The following is a 17,236-nucleotide window of genomic DNA, read 5'->3' as shown; positions in this document are numbered from 1 at the left end:
AGGTCAACATTGCAAAAGTGACGCATCTAACCTTGCAAGGAGTGCATCAAATCACGATTCTGTGTGCTTGAGATAGTTGGAGATCGTTCCCGGCGCCAGAATAGCAGTTTTCATTTTTCCCCATTGACTTATAATGGTGAGGTCACGAAAATGACCTGACCTCATATGACCTTTAGGAAAAATCCGAGATATACAAGTTGTGGGACTCATAATGGATACTAGATCCTGCAAGTTTCATTTCCCTGTGACATCTCCTCTGGCAGTGAGGGCGTTGCGAAGTTGCGACATCTGAAGACCGTGCAGAGGTTCACTTATGACGTCATAGGTCAGTGACCTGACCTGACCCAAAAATGCGGTTGGTGTCAAAAGATCCGGCTTGGATCAAAGGTCAGGTATGCCAAGTTTCAGCTCTCTATCGCCAGCGTGTTCGGAGCTATCGCGAAAAAAACCCTATGGGGGGGGGGCGGCACCCGCCCCCCCCCCCCCTCGGCCGGCGAGGGTTAAAGTAGCTGACTTGGCTATGACTTTTCCTCTACATTTTGTCATGCTCATTAATAACAGTTAGTTTGCAAAATTGGGTGAATTGCGAGCCGTTGAGTGCTCCCATGCCATACTCTGAAGTCTAAGTGTCATGTGCACACGTCACCATGTTTTTTTTTTTCAATTTTACCATCCAGTTTCACATTATAGACCGGTAAAATACGACCTGTTTTACACGACGTATTCACAAATGTGCGTATAGCGAAAGGTTATATTCATGCATTACTCTGAATTCACTATTCAATAGCTATGTATTTTATCCTGCCTTCTTATTTCTTATTAGCACACCCCTATCGTGTATGTATTTTATCATATGCTTATCTTGCTCGTATATTCAGTACTGGTGGAACATTTCCTGCAATGTCCCCTGAACTGAACGGACAACTGCTGCCTGCCGGTGTTGCAACTGGACACAATTATATCATTGTTATGCGAACAAATATACCATACAGTATGTATACCTATTGTCATAGTTAGCGTAAGATCTGCATGATCTGTTATTTATAATATTGTGTATGAATATACATGATATGAGTTTTGAGCACTGAGCAGGCCCAAGGCTACTTCGATTAGCGTGCTAGCTGCTTACGTTTGTGTATGTCTTGTTCTGCTTGTTTCTTTTTGCTGGAAAATTAAGTGCTTTTTATATGCAATGCATTTGTAGGTATGTTCAGTGTCACATACCTGGAAATATAATATATTTTCGCTATGAAACATATTTGGGTTCTTGTTTGCTGGGCATACCATTACCTACCGCATACCTAACCTTAAAACCCCGCGCACCGACGGGGGTCTGCGCCAACTTCGCACCGACGGGGGGGGGGGGCGGATGACCGCCCCCCCCTGAGATCTCGAGAACGAAGCAAGATAGCGACAAGCGGTAAACGACATCGGATACGCACGGACAAGGTCTACAATTTTTACAGAGGTCATTTTCAGGTCAGGTCAAAGATGACGTCACAGGGGTCGAAAAAGTCAAAATGGCGGCGCTAGATATGGCGAGTTTTTCTCGAATAACTTTCGAATTAGTCAAGATAGGAACAAACTAAGGGCATCAACGTGATCCTCTCGTCACTCCGCATCGAATGATATATATGTTGACCTCGAAAGGTCAAGGTCAAAGGTTGACCTCAGGTCACGTGACCTCGAGGTCATCATGTATATCATTCGATGCGTCTTGACGAGCTGAACACAATGAGACCATCCGCACGGCTGTATCTTGTTTCTGTACGGAGTTATTGGCAAAAAACCTTTGGTGACCTTTGATGACGTCACATGACCTTACAGCTGCCCAACAGCAAAACAGACCTCAAGGTAGTGAAGGTTGATCGTATATGAAGTCATGTATGGTATATGGGGCCATTCCGACCCGTTTTAGTGGTAAAAACAAGAATTTGATTTTCCCCCATTGACTTATAATGGGGAGGTCGCGAAATTGACCTGACCTTAGGTCACCGACATCAAAATTCCGAGATATAAAAATTGTAGCTACTAATGACCTAATAACATCCTGCGACTTTCAAAGGCCTCCGACATCTACTGTAGCTCTGGCACGGTGACAAAGTTGCAAAAAAGTGACTTGAGGTTGGGTCATTCAAAGTGACCTGGTGACCTGACCTTGAACGTTAGGAGGTTCAAACTTGCACACCATGTGTAAAATTGATAAGAGAATAGTCGTACCAAATTTCGCGGCGCTGCGCGCCGCGGTTTTCCCGCTATCCGCGAAAAACCTCAGGGGGGGGGCGGATATCCGCCCCCCGTTGGTGCGCGGGTTAAGTCTTAGTGACATTAATGTCGAATAATAAAAATCGAGGCGTATTAATGAGCTCGAATCCTGAAGGAACAAACTATGCTCATTTTCAGAAGCCTTAGCAACCACCACATGAATTTATATGTGACATTTAAACTGCGAACACCTCATCATACCTGCATTAGGCGAGTAGTTTTGGGTGTGCTACCAGACCATCGACTAGCTCAATTGTTTACACATTATATTAGATGTAATACACAATACACATTACACACCCTTCCATGGAATCGTATATTTCTGTATAACACAGGCCCACCCACCCCGGTGCGCTTCACTCCAGTGGATAACGTGACCCCGGTGCACCTGCACTGCAGTGGCTCGCGTGACCTCAGTGCACCTCACTGTAGTGGATCACGTGACCCCGGTTCGCCTCTTTCCAGTGGGTCACGTGACCCTCTGACCCCGCGCGGTTTGGACGGACCGGTTTCTGCTGGGTTGTGGTCAATATGACAGTGCTCACCCCGACTGATCTGATCTAGCACAGAGGCTGGAGATAGTCCTGATACAAAAACAGAGAATGGTCCAATAGCCTGGAGAAAGGTGGCCTACCTGGTGCATTTAAAATGGTCATGGTGCTGCACCAATGCACCGTTCCGTGTTTCCATCCTCAGGATACAGAAATCCTTCTCCTCCTCACTACAACCCCCTCCGGGCTGGACAGGCAACTTTATCTTGATGCGGGCTGCTCGCTTAGAGCGGCACCGCTGCTCCCGAGGGAGCGCACCCCGTAGCCGGGTGCAGTGAGTACCTTGGGGCTGGGTGGCCTGTTCTCTGGACGGGCTCAGCCCCGGCGACTCACTAGGGTGCCTGCCCAGACCAATGTCTCCCCCTATATCCTATCATCCTCCCGGCTCTGAAATGGTCTAATTGGACCGAAAGGCCCCCCCCCCCAAAAAAAAAGAAAACTGCACGAATGGGTCGCATGCGGACACAAATCACAGTCATGCTAACGATGTACTATGTAACTAATGTGCATATAAAAACAAAACAAAATTCACTTCAAGTATTTTACGATATCTCGGAGAACCCAATAAACATGTACTAGTCCCAATTCCAGCTCTAAGCTTTTGTTCGAACGAAAATAGTTTACTTTTCTTCCATATAAAATGTGCGCTTTGATTCAGGTTGCAAGCGGTCCCAAGACCTGATTCTACGAAAAGTCTTCGTTTAAAAAAGCTGGCTGATGCAGCGAAAAAAACAACATAATAAACCTAAAGCATTTTAGGCACATAAGGATTGAATAATTGTACAAATCGTGGCGTCATTTCATTTCGAGTTCATTTACTGAAATAAACACAGACACATACAAGCCACTGTTGTTTATTTATGCGGCAAATAAAGTGGTTACAAGATGTCACGGTACTTCAGTTTCGGTTCCATACAGGTTTTGATACACTTGTCTCGAATAAGCTAAGGTGTTGAAAACGTCTAATTATTTCCAAATCGCAGTACGTATTATTCGACATTGCTGACATGCTTCAGTAGATAACCTATCGTCCTAATGCATACAAGATATAGTCTCCGTCTAAAATATACAAATGCTATCAGTTCTCATTGTTAAGGCCAGCTCAACGCGACAGATAGCGGTATATTCAATTCTACCTCCGTTTTTCGACATTCTATCAGTTTTCCAATAAGGGTGAGAATCGTTTATATTCCGACGGGCCGAACGCACTTGCTGACCGTGAGGCAGGGGTCGTAGCAGCACTTTGTGGTGGGCTCTCGACACTGGTAGTCGTTACTGCAGGACGGGGGCAGGGGCCCGCTGGGCAGAGGGGGGCACCGCGACTGGTCCACCACCGGGCACTGACCGGGACGACCTGGGGGCAGAGAGGGGGTCAGATACAGGATACTGACCTGGGGAGGGGGTCAGATACAGGACACTGACCTGGGGCAGAGAGGGGGGGTCAGATACAAGACACTGACCTGGGGAGAGGGGGGTCAGATACAGGACACTGACCTGGGGGGGGGGCAGAGAGGGGGGTCAGATACAGGACACTGACCTGGGGAGAGGGGGAGGGGGGTTAGATACAGGATACTGACCTATTCCCGAATTTTCCCCAATATTTCCACTCACTAGACAGCAGCGTCTCGGTGTTAGTCGTACACCATATTCCCCATTTCACTAGATTCCCCACTCACTAGATACTAGCGTTACGGTGTTAGTCATTCACCAGCATTCCCCAAGTTTTCCCCAGTATTCCCCACTTACTGGAGAGCAGCGTTCCAGTTCCAGCAGTTCCATCCACATAATGGCCGGGGCCATGCTTTCTCTGGATCAGAAAAGTCTCCATATTTTGTGCGTTAGGAGGAGAATGCGCCTGCAAACCTGCAAAAAAGACACGTGGTAAAATGTCCAATAACGTCGCAAGAGACGGTAGAGTCACGTAATTTAGAGATGCATTGGAATGTGAAAATCGCGAATGTCGTGTCACGTGTGACACAAGCTGGGGCATGTTTTGTTACTGCAAATAACGCCTAGCAAAGAATTAGTATTGCTCTCTTGGTGGAAAGCAATGCGTAATGATCATCGCGTTACAGACAACATGCGAAATCCGGAAGTTAGTAATGTACCTTGTTTACACTGCAGCTTACCTGACCGGCCAGATAGTTTGCAAACTAAGTGCGCTGCAAACTAGCTAGGCGCTCAATTATTTTATCCTGACCAGCCATGTAGTTTCCAAACTAACTAGTTACACTGCAAACTAGCTGGCCGTTCAGTTATTGTCTTGAAGGATGCAAACTACCTAGTTACGCGTATTTTTCTCGAGGGATCTAGGTATAATGCGAAATAGACGATCAGGTGGCGATAATTGATCAATGATTCCAGCGTCGATCACATGGTTACAGTGGCTAGAAAAGCGAAGCTCTGCGCTCCTTCGAATGATAACATTTTCAATTCCTATTAATTTATTTAAGCAAAACAGCTCTTTGACAGGTTTCCGTTCGGAGTAGTCGGGTGTTCCATGGCATTGATGGCCGGGACTGTCGATGCCAGAGGTAAAAAAAAAACTTCCTACTCGCTTACATTGTAGGCGACAGAAGCTGACAAGCACCAGAGACATTTGGTGACAAAGTCATGAAAATGGTGAACGCAGTGCGTCGCATTTGTTGACGGCGTTTTCGCACACTGCTAGCGAACAGACTAACCAGCCAATCCGCGGCGAGAATAACCCTGAGCGAACCAATCGGATGCTGGTGACACGCAGGGGTGTCGTTTTCCGAAAATGATTGGTAGGGCCCAAGGCGCCGGCGGCGGACGACCATATGTGACGAGGGCTTACCAAGCTAGGGTACGGGGACCCGCAGTTGCTACTGTACAGCGACCCTGAGTAAATTGTCCCAGCACACTCACAGGGAACAAAAACAAGCTGTCAGAGGGCACGCACAGAAAACCTCAGCTGCTCTTGTATAGGGACCGGCAGTCGATATCAATGTTATCGGTTGTTACTGGACAGGACAGACGGCTAGAGTTGGGGTTCGTGTACAGTAGCAACTGCGGGTCCCCGTACCCCAAATCTGCCTTTCTTATCGGATTTCGGTCACATATTTTTCCACCTTGGTCACTGACAAAACAAACTAAAATCTAAAAAAAAGTAGAAATTTACGCCCTCACTAGACCCGATGCACCAAACGCGCAGTTATAAAGGCACTATGACAGTGTGACTGTGATAGTGCCACTATCACAGTCAGCGGAACACACGCTAGTCTGAGAGGCCAGGCCCGCGCCGACTAAAAGGGATGGTTGCGCTGAAAGGGCCCAGGGAAGGCTTTGAAGGCCCACGCTGAGTGAAGGGCTCGACAACTAACGAGATCTCGAAACATTACGATAGTTAGAAAGACCTGGCTAAAATAAAAGGATGAGAGTCAGATTATGAGTTTGAGTTTTCGTGATCTGATGCGGAAAGAACCTGGTGCTGAACCCTCGGGGACCACGGTGTAGGACCTACTCCAACCCCTATGCCCTATTCTGGAGCATTGCGGCACCCTCCGAAGTCGGCTAGGGCCCTCAGAGGCTGGTTTTGTTAACGGACCTGGATTTATTATGGGCCGTCGCACGGTGTGTGTCGTGTGACGGTCAGAGGTAGCCATGAGCCGTCTAAAACCATTGGTGTTTCGAGCCTCTTGGTATCAACCAAGAACTTGAGCCCATGACACGACGCCTCATTTCCAGCTACATGTGCTTACCGTAGTTAGATCCTTAGATGTAGATGCGGTTAATTGCTTTTTATTTCGTTTTCCATTTTGCCAAGTGATGGCTGACAAATATTGGTAGGGCTCAGGGAATATTGGTAGGGCCCAAATAAACATTGGTAGGGCTTGGGCCCTACCAGGCCTATACAAAACGACACCCCTGGTGACACGAGGGGACAACGCTGAGCTGACGCCCCAGCCTTCATCCATGCCTTCACTGTGGATTTTGTAGGCCCCAGGAGCCAACGCATCAAAGATTTTGAGCGGGCCTTTTTGGCGCACGTCTATGAGAGGTACACCGTGATCATGAACACGTAGCAAAACAGGAGTTGCGAGTAGCGCTCAGTGCTTGTCCAATTTTCAAACAAGTTTGAATGCCTTCAAGAAAGGGACTGGCGCCGTGATGAAAGCTGAGTTGTATTGTGGTTATGATTTTTTCTGTTTTAAGCAAGGCAGGACATAACACTGGAAGTAAGGAATCTTGGGTTGTCTAATTTTGCTGGTTTAGGTACTTGTAAGTTGGATATAACAACGCTAGCCAGCAAGGCTGTGTGGATTTGTTGCCTGATTTTGAAACACTTGCCAAAGTTGTCAATGAATAGATGTTTTTATTAATATTGACACAACTCTCATTTTGATTTTAATTTGTTGAGCCCTAGAAGAGCAGGAATTTCAATTTTCATTAGCTGGTAAAAGTATACCAGTCCAAGGACTCAGAAAAAATGTAGGTTGGTATGTAGGCTGTAAACTGGAAGGTTGTAGGCTGGTAGGTTTTCTGTTTTGTGTTGGTATGTTGTAGGTAGGTTGTAGGTTAGTAGTTATGTGAGTTTGGTTCAGGCTTAATTGTTTTTCCTTCATTCCGACTTCTACTCTTTTACTCTTGCGTAAAGTGTTTAAGAAGTCTGAATGAAAGAAAAACATTATCATTACCTAACCTAATCTTACTTTCTACCCTACCACCTATTACCTACCAGCCTACAGCCTATCTATACCTTCTCAGTATTATGGAAAAATGTAAAAAAGAATGTCAGCAATTCAATGCATCTGCACAAGATAAGTTACACATGCATTCAGTGTCCCAAAGTTGAGTTTTGGCTGGGGTGTCAGAGGGGGATATTATCCACCAAAAGGGGCAGAGGGTGGAAACTGCTGGTTAGATTAGATACAAAAAGAGTGAGAAAAGATCAATAGCATTTATTTTTATCCATGAGTATCTATGATCATAAACCAACTCCAAGTATCCACACAACTCAGTCCACCACACTTGTCCACCTGTCCAAGTCCACCACACCTGAACTGCGTTTTGAGGTAACAAGGTGTTCTTGGCTGAGAGTGGTTAATTGCTCTTAGAAATTGGTGATGAGAGTAGCAAATGAATCTCAGTATTTCCCACCCAAATCAACAAATTTTGGGACACTGTAATAATACATTATCCAGGTACACTAACATTGGCGACACTAACATTAACATTGGCCTGATGAATCCTAGAATTTTTTCCAATTTTACCACCCTAGTGCAACACTTATCCGGCCTCCGGGGACAGGGGACACAAAGAGGGTTGAAAAATTTTGTTGGTGACACAAAATAAGTTTTTTTGACCTCTGTGTCTATCTGCCGTGCAGTCGCTCGGCCTTGTATCAGTCAAAGTTGTATGTTTCTGAATGACCATCATGCGACGTGTCACATTGAAAATCAAGGTTGTCAACTCATAATAAACCCGATTACAACTCAAGACCTTTTGCGCCGATAATGCAGACATAGTACTTTCATTGGACACCTACTGAGTAAAATATTTCCACGACATGTGTCACAGTTGGGGTGTTCCTGCACTTGTCTGCACTGCAGGCCCCGTTTTCTACATTTCCATAGATGACCGATTGCACTCCAAGCTAGCTATCCGACACCACACGAGAGATGGTTGAAGCCTGAAGGGCAAACCACAAAGGTCAGCACAAAGGTACCCCGAGCGTTTGGACGATGCTATGATCCCTGCCGTATTCCCCCGGGGGAGGGGTTTGTACATAATTTAAATTATGTTATCGTCGAGTGATGCTTTTTGGTGACATTTTTTCTTAGAAAGACAGATCGAATGGGAAAAGTGTTTTACATCGAAACTACAAGATCGTTCGCCTCAGAAGGGCGAGACCGATGGCGCCCAAATTTGGTACAGCGTTTGGCGGTCGGCTGAAACGGGACCCAGCACAGCCGTGCGGTCTCACGTCGCACCGCACATCAATTTCTATTGCGATTTAACAAACGTCTTCGAGGAAACGTAGCTTGAGCTGGTGACGTAGGTTAAAACGCATTTTAACAATAATTTTCTTGATATACTTAACCCGCGCCCGACTGGGGGTCCTGGATTTCCACGCCCTGCTGGGGGGTGTTTGAACACCCCCCCCCCTTGTAACTCGGCTCCTGGGCCACGTAGCGAGACGCAGTAGGCGGCGTTCGAAAGAGCGTAAAAAATAATGACGAAATCACTTTGGTCAATTTTTTGGTCAGGTCAAAGGTCAGGTCACCAGAGGTCATTGAAGGCAAAATTTCGCCGATTTCCAGGTCGAATGTCGAAAATTTCAAAGAAGCCAACGCATAACTCGGGAACCAATAGAGCTACAGCGCCGCGGAAAAGTGCATTCGATAGCCCTATTAACCCGCGTCCCACTGGGGGGGCTATTTATAGCCCCCCTCCCGTTTTTCTGCAATAACTTCCAAACCGCTTGACGTATCGACGCCAAACTTTCAGTACCTTCGGCTGCATCCATTTGACACCTTGTGTCAAAATTTGAACTTCGTAGCTACCATAGGTCGGCCGGAAATGACGTCAGAGTGACGTCATGTTCGGTCGATTTTGACGCAAAACATCGAACCACGGCAATCGCTCCCAAGGGCTCCCCTATTCCTGGCGGGCTCCGCCGGGACAAGAAACTGGCGGGGGGGGGGGGGCCGATTCGGCCCCCCCCCTGAGATCTCGAGAACGAAGCAAGATAGCGACAAGCGGTTAATTGCATCGGATACGCATGGACAAGGTCTACAATTTTTACTAAGGTCATTTTCAGGTCAGGTCAAAGATGACGTCACAGGGGTCGAAAAAGTCAAAATGGCGGCGCTAGATATGGAGAGAGTTTTTCTCGAATAACTTTCGAATTAGTCAAGATAAGAACAAACTAAGGGCATCATCGTGATCCTCTCGTCAATCCGCATCGAAAGATATATATGTTGATCTCGAAAGGTCAAGGTCAAAGGTTGACCTCAGGTCACGTGACCTCGAGGTCATCATGTATATCATTCGATGCGTCTTGACGAGCTGAACACAATGAGACCATCCACGCGTCTGTATCTTGTTCCTGGACGGAGTTATTGGCCAAAAACCTTTGGTGACCTTTGATGACGTCACATGACCTCACAGCTGCCCAACAGCAAAACAGACCTCAAGGTAGTGAAGGTTGATCGTATATGAAGTCATGTATGGTATATGGGGCCATTCCGACCCGTTTTAGTGGTAAAAACAGGGAGTTGATTTTTCCCCCATTGACTTATAATGGGGAGGTCGCGAAACTGACCTGACCTTAGGTCACCGATATCAAAATTCCGAGATATACAAATTGCACATACTGGTACCCTAACTAAAGCCTGAAGAGAAGAAATTGATCGGTCAAAAACTCTAGCTCTGGCGTGATTGCAAACTTTTCTGAGGTAGGGTCACCAAACCGCCTCTGGTGACCTGACCTGAGGTCAGATCAACTCAAAATTTTCAGACATGTTGCGTAGAAGCCTTTTAGGAAAAGTCAGAAAATTTGAGCTTCCTAGCTCAACGCGTTTGGGAGAAATAACCAAAAAACCTCAGGGGGGCTCCTGAGGCCCCCCCGCCAGGAATAGGGTTAACCCGCGCCCCGTAGGGCTACCGGCGGACCCTACCACCCGTAGGGGGGGGCCGTTTCGGCCCCCCCTAAGATCTCGGAAAGTTACCGGCCGATTTTCAAAATTCAAACGGCGTTTGATAGCCCTACCCGGGAACTACCTTGTGACCAAATTTCATTGACCTAGGTCAAACCGATGACGTCACAGGTCAGGTCAAATGTCAGATTTTCACCGTTCACAGGCAATTCAAGAAATGTGCTGTGAAATCGAGTAAATTGGTAATTTATTGAAAACCATCGATGGCATATTGTTCGTCAAACACATACTTTGCTATCTGAGGTCACTGATACCAGGTCAGGTCACAGCGAGGTCAGGTCACCGGGGGTCACAATATGAATGTGTCGTGTGATACATGTTTTATGGTCCATTTTACATGACAAATGCGATTATGTGGGTTAGGCAGCCTTTGGGGCCAGCCTAGGTCACGTTTTGGTGAAGGTCAGGTCAAGGTCAGGTCAAATTAGGTCAAATTTCAAAGTTGATATTTTTGCATAAAATGGGTATCCATTCGATGCAGCTCGTCACAGGGAGTCTAATGGTGGTCTTTGTTTTGCTCTACGAGTTCTAGAATTGCCAAAAATTGAGTTTGAAAATTTGACGTCATCATTTTTGAACAGTTTTTTCGCTATAACTTGGCCAAAAAACGAGGTATCGATCTGAAATTTGGTATGTAGATAGAAGATGGTAGGTACTATCACATATATTCCGGTTTTTTTCGAAACTCAAAAAACTTTTTGGATTTTTTGGCTAATATATCTAAAAAAATGCTTTTTTGATTTTTGGGGATCAAAACTCAAAAATTTCAAAAATCCGAGATAGCAGTTTTGTAGCCCTGTTAATTCTACACTTTTTATGTCTTGATCATTTTTCTGTATCTTCAAAGCTGTAGGCCTGACAGGTCTTCTCGCGAAGGTCTTTTTTCGGTCGAAAATGACAGAACATGACGTCACTCTGACGTCATTTGTGGCCAACCTATCACAGCCTCTGGAAAAATTTTTGGTCACAATGTGTAAAATTGATGCCCGGAGGGGTCCTGAAAGTTTGGTGGCGATATCTCCAGCCGTTTAGGAGATATCGACCGAAAAGGACAGGGGGGGGGCCGTTTCGGCCCCCCCCCTACGGGGCGCGGGTTAACCCACGAGTTGCTGGGGGGGGCGTTAAACGCCCCCACTTTTTTCTCCGGGCCATAGCATAAAAACGGCGCGCCGCAGGCGCGCCAAATTTCGGGTACCTGTAGGGAATTGATTGAAGTTTATTGTGACGAAGTTTAAAAAAAATCGGTCGAAAACTTTTTGAGATATCGAGGTTTTAGTGACGTCATGATTTCTGAGTTTTCGACCAAAAACGGCATATGTTCAAAAAATCATATAAAATCACAGAATAGACATACAGACATGCTGTAAACGCCATTAGACTGCCAATACCAAGATCAATCAAATGGCTATCTTCGATTATTGATTATCGTTCCGCATTTTCCATAATCTTGAACTGAATCTTGGCAATTTTTCGTGACTACTTCAAGACCATGATACATGCATTTCTTAAATTGAACTTTTTGAGCCAAACACGTACACATATGATAAAATGAATGTCACCATCGTGTTCTACGCCCCAAATTACCTATAAAACATGTGTCACAGGCTGCGAATATCAGTTTTGATTTTCGGGGATATGTGCCTACCCGGTTGACCTGACCTTGACCCTGACTTATGCTTGACTGTCCCCTACATGGAGCTGACACGCTTGTAGGCCTTATATGATGGATTGTGCACCGTTTTGACAGAGTTTATGACGAGAGGCGCCCATTGCGAAGTCCTGAAGTCCATGCTACTGAAAGCCCGATTTCAGGTGTTTGACCTGACCTTGACCCGACCTGTGACCTCAAAATTCAACTTTTAAGTACTCATCTGAAGCGTCTCGTCGCGCTCTTTCGTCTGCCGCCTCGTGCGGTTCGCTGCGCCTATTGGTCCTCGAGTTATCGGCTGGGGGCGTTTAATGCCCCCCCCCAGCAAACGGTGGGTGGCGAAATACCCCAGCAACTGCCGGGTTAAGCTAGATCCAATTTCTTTGCATGAGAGGACTCAGAATAGACTGCGCTATCAAACTGCTATCTCAGATTTTCGAAATTTTGAAAATTTTGAAAATTTTATATAAGAAAATTCAAGATTTACATTTTTACATTTTTTTTTTCAAAAAGTTTTTGACTTTTCGAAAAAAACCGGAATATATGTGATAGAACGCGTTATTATGACTAACTCTAGCAAGTTTCAGCTAAATATCTTCAAAAATGGCCAAGTTATACGCATTATTGCAAAAAAAATTCACAATTATTAATTTTTTCAAATCAATTTTTCACCACGTATTTGACATCGCACGCCAATATAAATAGCACCATCGTGTTCCTGAGCTCAAACTGCATCCAATAGATACCTTTTCTGTTGAAAAATTATAACTTTAAAATTTGACCTTTTTTGACCTGAGTGACCTAACCTAAGCTAAATTCGACTCAAAATGACCTCGAATGACACAGACGACATCAAATTCGAAATATTTGGCCTAAATGGACCATAAAGCATGTGTCACGTGACCGACGCATGATATAATATTTTCGTGACCTGTGATGACCTGACCTTGACCTGAAAATCAAAGTACAAGTTTGGTACCCTCAGGGTATCTAGAGCATCTGTTCACGAGTGTGTGAACCAAAAATGAGCCTGATCTGACTTGTAGGACGGCGGCCAGAGCCCAAAACGTGAACAAGCCAAAATGCTAATAATTTTTACTTTGACCTGACTTGTGACGTCATCGGTGACCTCGAGTTCAATGAAATTAGGTTTCGCTCGACAGTTTTTCCGGGACTATCAGACGCCGTTTGAATTTTGACGATCGGCCCAGTAGTTTCGGAGTTAGGAGGGGGGGGCTATGAATAGCCCCCCCCCAGTAGGGCGTGTTATACGCAGACCCCAGTGGGGCGCGGGTTAACGCCCTTTCTGATTAATTATCTCAGATTTGACCTAACGTCAACGGTTTTGCCTGCAGGGGGCAAAAACTGCAAAAATAGCCGATTTTTTCGGAAACAGTTTTTCTGCAATAACTTTTGACCCAAGCCTTGTACGAGCTTCCTTTCACCGGCATCGTGTTCCTCTCGTCAAGACACATCGAATGAACTATAACTTGACCTTGAAAGGTCAACTTGAAAATTTGACCTCAGGTCAAGGTCATGACCTGACCGGAAAGGGTCATGTTGCATATCAGTCGATCTGTATCGTCGAGCTGAACACACATAAGGCGTTTTCATCGCTCTAGCATGCCTCTATCAAAAGTTATTGCGAAAAACTGTAAGATGCCATTCGTGACCTAAGATGACCTCAGGGCACAAACAAGGGTCACGGACACCATTTTCATGTTCAGTGTGTCTAAACCACTTGTAATTCGGTGTTTGGGGGTGTTTATAATGTCTTTCGTCCAAAAGAGGCGCATTTGAATTTTCTCCCATTGACTTATAATGGGGAGGTCGCAAAATTGACCTGACCTTAGGTCATCGATATCAAAATTCTGAGATACACATTTTGTACATGCTATTGCTCTTAGCAATCGCTGAAAGTTTCAAAGCGATCGGTCACTCGGTGTAGCTGTGACAGACATTGAAACTTTTTATGAGGTGAGGTCACTTCAAGTGACCTGGTGACCTGACCTTGAATGACCTTAGTCTGAAATTTTTACAACATTTGTATAATTGATGTATGATAAGGTGTACCTAAAACGGCGGCGCGGAGCGCCGCCGTTTTTGAGTAATTCGCGAAAAACCACAAGGGGGGGGGGTGTTCAAACACCTCCACCCAGCAGGGCGCGGGTTAATCAAACAAAAGGTGGTTTTCCTGTACAACCTTGAGCCACGTACTTGTAACGTTTCGTTACGAGCTGCAGTGCAAAAGAATTAACACTGTAGGATAGCTAACTACAAAAATAGTTAAACAATTTTACCTACCTAGGTTTTTTGATGCAAGAGGCCCCAAACCCTCAGGTCAGGGGTCGGCAAATGTTGGGGCATTCCCTCTCTAGGGGTAACAAAACTCTTCGGCAGGAGTATTGAGGGTCTCTGGGCAAACCATCATCATTTAAGAATTCATGATTCACACGAATTGAGTTAGTGTATCTGAATGCATCGAATTGACCTCCTGGCTTGGCATGGTCTCGAGGAAGAGGTCACAGATAAAGGTCATTTAAATCCAGGTCATTATCGTTCAGATTAGGCCTGCAAATTATTACCTCGGAGGTATTGAAATATGTGTAGAAATACGGTTATCATTACCGGAGTAATTTATGACAAACCGAAATGGTGTATTCTTTTTAGGAGGGATTCATCCTACTTACCCCTGAATAAGTGTGAAGGTTAATTGTGGGAGCACTGGGGTCTGACAGGAGGGGGTAATGGCCCTATCCGGCATAAAAAGCACCCTGGGGGACCAACCGACCACTGCTTGATGACATTCACAAAGGTTTGCTCTACCAGCGATTACTAACAATTAATTGATCAATATGTCGAATTACCGCTCAATTATTGCCACTGGGTCGTCTACTTATCATCATACAGTTATGATACATACGTACGGAATTTACATACATACGAAACTTGTCAGGTCTGCCAAGTTCCGTTGCAAAATATCTTGGTATTCCGTGTGCCTACCTAGTTAGTTTGCAGAGCAACTGAGCGGTCGGTTAGTTTGCTACCTAACAATGGACATGATCATGTCACATATAAATTTTGAGCACAAGCTGACAAGCCGGACTTTGTTACGAGCAACCACTACACAAAATGTAGTAAATTCTTTCAAAAAAGTCAGACAGTACCAAAATTAGTACGGAAGCACTACTTACCGTGACTTGTCACCACGATGCCTATGGGCGAGGCCGACGTTGTTTTGGTGGATCCCCGAAGACCACTGCCGCCGCTGCCGCCGCCTTTGGTGATGCTGCTGAGAAACACATTGCGGCTCGGTTTCTGCTGGAAGCGGCTCAATCCACTAAGCACGCTTTTCGTTCTGACAGAATTGCCTCGCGTTGTCTGCTTGATTTGGAAGATTTGGCGCGTTATTGAGTTGAGTTTGGAGTTTTGGAAGAATTGTCTTCTAGGAGGAGATCGAAGATGCTGCCGAGCTGAAATGGTCAAATATCGTTAGCGTCAGGTGAAATTCAACGAAAAATACACCTTAAATGTGTGACTAAAATTAGGTTTGTATTAATTGCATGAAACACACAAACGTCTTTCGAAAGTGCCATATTTTATCAACCGTTTTTATAATGTAGATCTAACTAGTACTTGTGATTTATAGGATCGGTAGGCATTCATGTAAGGGACATTGATCAGACGTGTCGTATGTAAATGCAGTAAGATACACCATATCTGCAAATGCAAATGCATCTTTGCATATTTATCTCAGGGGATGTGTGACCTGAAGCCATGTTCTGGTTGATATACGTCAGTAGGTACAATATAAATATTAAAAACAATCACCTCTAAACATATGCAAACATAGGCCGCCCGTGAACTCTGAACAGTGTACAAATTATGAACTGTCGCGGACACCAAGGCCATCACCTTGACCTTGCTGATGAGGCCCAAACATACTTGATTTATTTCTGATGTTCTTTAGCGCTGCAAAAATGCCCGTCCGACGGAGCGCACTTCCGCCGGTCACGCTGCGTCGAGCACCGTGATTGGTCGGCGCGAACCTCTTCCGGCCGCTCTGATTGGTCGACACAGTGTGACGGCCTCGCTGATTGGTCGAGCCGGTGAGCCGTGACTGCTGATTGGCCGGCTGGCTGGTGTGCGGTACGATACCTTGGAAAGGTAGAATGTCGAACTGTCGCCCGCTGAAAACTGCAAATCCCACACTTCCGGGAAGGCTCTGACGAGGCACCAGAGACCTCCGCGTGCGGCCAGCCGGCTTGTCCATTGGTGACGTCACTGGGGGAAAAAAGATAGTTATGTCACATCGGTGATTAAAAAACTGCATTTAAGATACCTAAAGGCTTAAGTCTTAGTCATAACCAAACTTCGCTCTTTTTCTCACTAATTTACGGATGAGTTCTCGTGCAACTTACAATTAGATTAATAAAAATGCATTCATTCAGTACCTGATACACCCAAAGCATTTTTTTCAAAAAGACACAACAGCCAGTAAAAAAGAGGGACAGGCACAAACAACATTAATTAGCTTAATCTAGGCAAGAATGCTTACGTTCACAGAAAAGAAATAATTGTACAATTTTAGACAAATGACAAAAGCTCACTCAAAGAGCCAAGTTCGATATTCGCGGTTATGTTTTATACACCCACCTAGCGGCGAACGGTGTAAGTTGAGGTTCAACGATTCACCACCAGGGACACTGCTGGCCATTATAAGGCAGAGAAGTTGAAGCATCATTAAAACCATGGTGGTGGAAAAGCAACCTGAAACGAAAAGGACAAATCGTTAGCACCCTCAAGGATTCGTTTCAATCAATGACTACGTCTGTAGCTGGGTGTGTGATACTTGTTGACGTTTAGATAAATAAATACATACATGCATACATACATTAACATACATATTTTTTGTGCAAGGGTGGTTGACCTATTTTGGTGGCAGAGCTATGAAAAAGAGGAAACAGAGAGAGGGTAAGGGATGAGCATACAACGCATATAGGTTTTTGGAGGTTATCTCCCTTTCTCTATGTCTTCTCCTGTACAGGCTCGCGTTTTTCTCTCTTGTCTATTTCCTAGTTCTCATGAAT

At 45.3% G+C, this 17,236-nt stretch overlaps 1 protein-coding gene across 1 annotated transcript; it reads right to left on the bottom strand.

The window, feature by feature from the left end:
- Positions 1–3,652: 3,652 nt before the first annotated feature.
- LOC122376311 lies at positions 3,653–16,910 on the bottom strand. The gene is made up of 5 exons (XM_043356117.1): positions 16,803–16,910; positions 16,092–16,430; positions 15,341–15,619; positions 4,563–4,679; positions 3,653–4,170 (listed from the first exon to the last, which is right to left on the bottom strand). The coding sequence occupies exons 1-5, from the start codon at positions 16,897–16,899 to the stop codon at positions 4,001–4,003; spliced, it is 1,002 nt and encodes a 333-aa protein (XP_043212052.1). The 5' UTR covers positions 16,900–16,910; the 3' UTR covers positions 3,653–4,000.
- Between the last annotated feature and the right edge of the window lie 326 nt (positions 16,911–17,236).

Source organism: Amphibalanus amphitrite, unplaced genomic scaffold (genome assembly GCF_019059575.1).
Source record: "Amphibalanus amphitrite isolate SeventyFive unplaced genomic scaffold, NRLGWU_Aamphi_draft 002095F_arrow, whole genome shotgun sequence".
In the NCBI taxonomy this organism is placed as follows: Eukaryota; Metazoa; Arthropoda; class Thecostraca; order Balanomorpha; family Balanidae; genus Amphibalanus; species Amphibalanus amphitrite.
Note: the sequence above shows the minus strand (reverse complement) of the source record. Positions and strands in the feature narration are given on the sequence as shown.

Coding starts and splice junctions, on each gene's coding strand:
- LOC122376311 (XM_043356117.1), bottom strand. CDS start 16,899: ATGGTTTTAATGATGCTTCAACTTCTCTGCCTTATAATGGCCAGCAGT. Junction 4,680..15,340: donor CATCGTGGTGACAAGTCACG/GTAAGTAGTGCT, acceptor TCTTTTTTGCAG/GTTTGCAGGCGCATTCTCCT. Junction 4,171..4,562: donor AACTGGAACGCTGCTCTCCA/GTAAGTGGGGAA, acceptor CTCTGCCCCCAG/GTCGTCCCGGTCAGTGCCCG.